The following is a 5,571-nucleotide window of genomic DNA, read 5'->3' as shown; positions in this document are numbered from 1 at the left end:
CCTTTCGGGCTTTTAACCTTGCGAGCTCTCTTTCTTTTATTTTTCATTTTTCATACTCTAACTTTTGTTTGGGTTGTCCTTCTGGATTTTCAGCCCAATGAGCCTCTCAAGGGTGGTATTTCTTCAATTTGTCCATATTGATCAGTTGTGAGAACTCCAGTCCATCCAAATCCATAAGAATGATTGCTTTACCAGACCAAATAGACTTGATGATGTAGGGACCTGTCCAATTGGGTTGGAACTTGCCCCTACGATTATGAATAGGAGTTTGACTATCCTTCAACATTAAATCCCCTTCGGCTAGATTTCTGGCTTTGACATTTCTTGTTGAATGCTCTAGCGATTCTGCGCTGATATCCTTGAATATGGTACAATTCCTTCAGCCTTATCTTATCAAATAACATCATCTCTTCAAATCGTTTATGTTGCCAATTTGCTTCTGTTATCTGACACTGAGCCATGACTCTCAATGAAGGTACCTCAATCTTAATTGGTAGTATAACTTCCATTTTGTACACCAAAGAATAGGGGGTTACCCCAATAGATGTTTGAATTAATGTTCTATATCCCCAAAGTTCAAAAAGTAGCATGTTTGGGCAATCTTTGTAAGTTTTCACAATTGTCTGCAAAATATGTTTGATGTTCTTATTTGCAGCTGTAATGGCTCCATTGCTCTGTGACCTGTTGGTTGATGACTTGTGAAAAGTCACATTGTATTTCTCAAGCAAATTCGCCACTTCCCTTTTGAACTGTGAGCCATTGTTTGATATAATCTCATTTAGTACCCTATATATGCAGATGATGTTATTTGTAATGAATTTGGCCACGTGCGATGCTTTTGGGACTGAACAGGATTGCTCCTCAACCCACTTGGTGAAACAGTCAGTTGCAACCGAGATGAACTCACACCCGTTCTGTGAAATCTCGTATTTTGGAAAGGTTTAATATTTTAATGGGAGGAATTAGTGATTATGAAAGGTGGTAGGGTTGCGTAGGAAAGATCATTAGGAAAGGTGATAGGATTATATTAGTTAAACTAGTCATTAGAGAGTATATAATGAATGTTATTAGTGTATATGCCCCCCAAGTAGGATTAGATGATCAGACTAGGAAAGATTTTTGGGACCAAATAGATGAGGCATTACAAGAGATACCCTTAGGAGAGAACCTAGTTATAGGTGGTGATTTCAACGGCCCTGTAGGAATAGATAAACTAGGATATGAGAGGGTGCATGGTGGGTATGGTTTTGGTGATAGAAATGAGGCTGGGAAGGGCATTTTAAATTTTACGTTCGCTTTTGACCTAGTGGTGACCAATACTATGTATAAGAAGAGAGAGGATCATTTGATAACCTTTCAGAGTAGCTCAATTAGGAGCCAAATAGATTACTTCCTGGTAAGAAAAGTAGACTGTCTAAAATGCAACAACTGTAAGGTGATTCTAGGAGAGAGCTTGACTTCTTAACATATGATTTTTGTACTAGATTTATGCCTTAAAAGGCAATACCAAGCTAGCAAGGAGTGTAGGCATTGTAGGATGAGATGGTAGGACCTGAAAGCGGATAAACTATAAATATTTAAGAATAAATGGATAAAGAAGGTACTTGGGACTTCGAAGATGAGGCTAACACTATGTGGAACTCAATGGTCAATTGTACGAGAAGAATCTCAAGAGAAGTTCATGGAGAGTCAAAAGGAAAAGGGCCCAACTCTATGCAAACTTGGTGGTGGAAGGAGAAGGTTCAACCAATAGAAAAGATAAAAAAAAAAAAGAGTGCTTTAAAAAGTGGTAGGATGATAAAACTGAGAAAAACCTTAAGAGTTACAAATTGGCAAATAAGGAAGTCAAAAAAGTAGTGAGAGAGACTAAGCCGATGATGGCCTATACACTAGGCTAGATAGTAAGGAGGGAGAGAAGATGATATACAAATTGCTAAGATAAGAGAGAGAAAAATAAGAGACTTTAATCAGTTTAAGTGCATCAAGAGAGAGGACACTAAGGTGTTGCTGAAGGATGAAAAGATTAAGGAGAGGTGGAAGAACTATTTTGAGAAGTTGTTAAATGAGGAACATGGAGGTAGGTCAAAAGGGGAATAAATAGGCAGTAATAAGGAAAACTAAGACTATAGGTTAAATCGTAGGATTAGCAACTTTGAAGTGGAGATTGCACTTAACAAGATGAAATGGAATAAGGCTTTAGGACCTAATAATATCCTTATTGAAGCTTGGTAATGTTTGAAAAAGAAGGTGGTGGCTTGGTTGACTAGGTTATTTAGCAAGATTTTATTGACTAGGAAAATGATAGAGGAGTGAATGAAGATTATCTTAGTGCCAGTCTACAAGAATAAAGGAGATATCCAGAACTACAACAATTGTAGAGGAATCGAGCTAATGTGTTATATAATGAAAGTGTGGGAGAGAGTGATGAAACATCGATTGCGAGATATAATAGAGGTGTTGGAGAATCAATTTGGGTTTATGCCTGGTAGGTTAACAATGTAAGCAATCTATCTTTTGAGGAGAGCAATAGAAAAGTATAGAGAAAAGAAAAGAGACATTCATATGGTTTTTATCGATCTTGAGAAAGCATATGATAGAGTACCTCGCGATATAATCTGGCAGGTGTTAGAAAAAAAAAAGGGTGAAAAAAGGTTACGCTAATGTGATTAGGGATATGTATGAAGGTGTGTTGACCACTATTAGATCGCCGGTTTGGGAGACAAGTGAATTTCCAATTACTGTAGGGTTACAACAAGGATCAACTTTAAGCCCTTATCTATTTGCTTTAGTTATGGATGAGTTGACGAGAAATATTCAAGATGATGTGCCATGTTGTATGCTTTTTGTAGATGATATCGTGTTAGGGGATGAGACTAGAGAAAGAGTTAACACTAAGCTGGAGACCCAGAGATAAACATTTGAATCTAAAGGATTTAGGATAAGAAGAACTAAGGCACAGTACATGGAGTGTAATTTAAGTAACCGTGACAATGGAAGCATAGGAGAAGTGAAGATTGAGGGCCAAGAATTATCTAATAGTGAACAGTTTCATTATTTAGGATTAATTATCACAACGGCTAGGGAGATTGGAGTGGATGTGGTCCATGGGATAAAGGTGGGGTGTCTTAAGTGGAGGAGTGCGTCTGAGGTACGGTGTAATAAACAAGTACCCACTAGACTAAAAGGAAAGTTATATAGATTAGCTATTAGTCCATCAATGTTGTATAGGACGAAATGTTAGGTAACTAAGAAACAACATGTAGATAAGATGAGTGTTGCTGTGATGAGGATACTAAGGTGGATGCGTGGAAAGACTAGAAAGGTCAGAGTTAGGAATGAATATATTTGAGAATGGATAGGAGTAGTACTGATAGAAAATAAGTTAAGGGAGAATAGATTAAGATAGTTTGGTCATATACAATGGAGATCAATAGAGCCAGTAGTGAAAAGATGTAATACAGTGACGGTATATGGAAATGTTAGGGGAAGGGGCAGACCTAGATTGATATGGGCTAGTGTAGTAAATAGAGATATGAATCTCCTTAATTTGACAAATGATATGGCCTTGGAAAGAGTCGAATGGGGAAAAATGATTCATGTAGCGGACCCCATTTGATAGGACTTATGGCTCGGTTTGGTTTGGTTTGGTTTGGTTTAGTAACTTAACTTTTTTTAATCTTTTTTTGTCTCCACCTCCTCATTTTAATCACATCTTAGATTTTCTATTCTATTTGATTTAGCTCGAGCTCCAAACAAAATTTACTTGGGTGCAACCCCATGTTTATTTTCTTTCTCTCAAAGTAAATTATCTTTTCATTCCCTCTAAGTTTACTTGGAAACTACTCTTTATTTTTCCTATAAATTTAAGCTCACCCTTTCAACTTCTTTTTATTCTTCTTCTGGGTCTATCCATCTCTCTCTCTCTCTCTCTCTCTAACTCTCTCTCTCTCTCTGTGATTAAAATTTAGAGTTTAGATTAGGAATGTTTAGAGGAAGAGTTAGTAACTTGACAAAAGAAGAGAGTTGTTGATCTTGTCAAACCTTATGTCTTAGAATTTTAATCCCCCATTTTTAGAGATATATGGTAAAATATCGGATGATTAAAGTGTTGGTGATAGACAGATTTAGCATCAAAAGGTCGTGGAATTGTTTTGAGGTAATTCAGGTGATATACAATATGCATCCTTTAAATCTCTTTACAAAGAGTTTCATTTTAATTACCTTCAATTTGTAATCCTCTTGATTATTGTAGTGACTTGATAAATTTTGTGCAATTATTCTCTATTGACACATTTGTTTATTCTGATCATTTGATAAATTTGGTGAAGTTATTTGGTGTTGACAATGTTGATTTGTCTGACTAAATGATGTGGAAATGCTCCATGCATGGATCAAGTGGACCCTGCCAATAGCTTGCACCAATATGCGTGATAAGCGTATGTGCTTTGGTGAAGTGGGTGAAGTCGGTCACTGGTTATGTATAAAGTAGGACTAGGTATTTGCTCCTGGGCAGGTTATCATATTTCAATTTGTTTGTTTGTGAAATTCGGTGAATTGCTTGATTATCTAATCGAATCATTGTGCAATGTCGTAAATTGTTGGATCGCCGTTAATTTATTCTCTATCTGAACATTATTATTCTTGTCATATTGTATACTTCTCGAATTAATTTATTTTTTAGGTGCGGAGAAATTTAGTGGTGAGTGAAGTTGAAGAATTAAAGGCTTTATTGAGTTAGATATTTGAGGCTCACCACTAAATATTAACTTTGGGGACAATTGCATAAATTATATTTTAGAGACTTTTGTGTAATTATTTTGGCGACGATTTGTATATTTGAGGTTATTAATTATCTGGAATTGTAGGTCTGATATCTGAGGTTATTAATTATCGAGAATTGTAAGTTTGAGCCTTATTTAATTCATTAATGGCCCGAAAGTTATGGTGTTACATGTTCAAACGCTTGCTCCGATGACGTCTATGCCCCAAACTGAGAGAGGACATGGTGAGGTCATATTATAGAGCTTTGACGACGGGATGTTCATATGGTTAGCATGGATTTGAATTTGTGGCACCTCCAAACAAAATTAATACAATCTTATTCTCCATAGTTGACCAGTAGTATCCTTGCCTAAGGATCTTTCTTGCCAGCATTATACCGTTCATATGTGCTCCGCACTCTTCATTATGAATTGCTTCCATGATTTGCTCAGCCACTTCCTTGTCCATACACAGCCTGTGCATTACTAGATGCCCTATTTTGTACAACTTCTTTCCATAGATGATGAATTGAATAGCTAGACGTCATATTCCCCTTTTGTCTCTGACATTTGCCCTTTGTGGGTATATACCACTTTTCAAGAAATCCCATATATCATAATACCAAGGGTTTTTATCTTGAACCTCTCCTATTGTAGCTATCATCTCATATGCAGGCACATACCTTTGTTTGATAATGATAGGACGCATCTTAACTACTATTAGTATATCCACCATTGAAGCTAAAGTTGCTAGCACATCAGTGAATCAATTATTCTCTCAAAAGGTGGGAAAAATTCAACTTCTCAAACC

General features: G+C 36.5%; 1 protein-coding gene across 1 annotated transcript; it reads right to left on the bottom strand.

The window, feature by feature from the left end:
- Positions 1–272: 272 nt before the first annotated feature.
- LOC145813026 (uncharacterized) lies at positions 273–5,244 on the bottom strand. Its single transcript, XM_082908286.1, has 2 exons — positions 5,095–5,244; positions 273–914 (listed from the first exon to the last, which is right to left on the bottom strand). Exons 1-2 carry the CDS (start codon positions 5,242–5,244, stop codon positions 273–275), a joined length of 792 nt encoding a protein of 263 aa, XP_082764412.1.
- Positions 5,245–5,571: the final 327 nt, after the last annotated feature.

The sequence above is a fragment of the Camellia sinensis genome, chromosome 15, assembly GCF_055761805.1.
Source record: "Camellia sinensis isolate YWXY chromosome 15, ASM5576180v1, whole genome shotgun sequence".
NCBI classification, from domain to species: Eukaryota; Viridiplantae; Streptophyta; class Magnoliopsida; order Ericales; family Theaceae; genus Camellia; species Camellia sinensis.
This window is presented reverse-complemented; position numbering and strand designations above follow the sequence as displayed.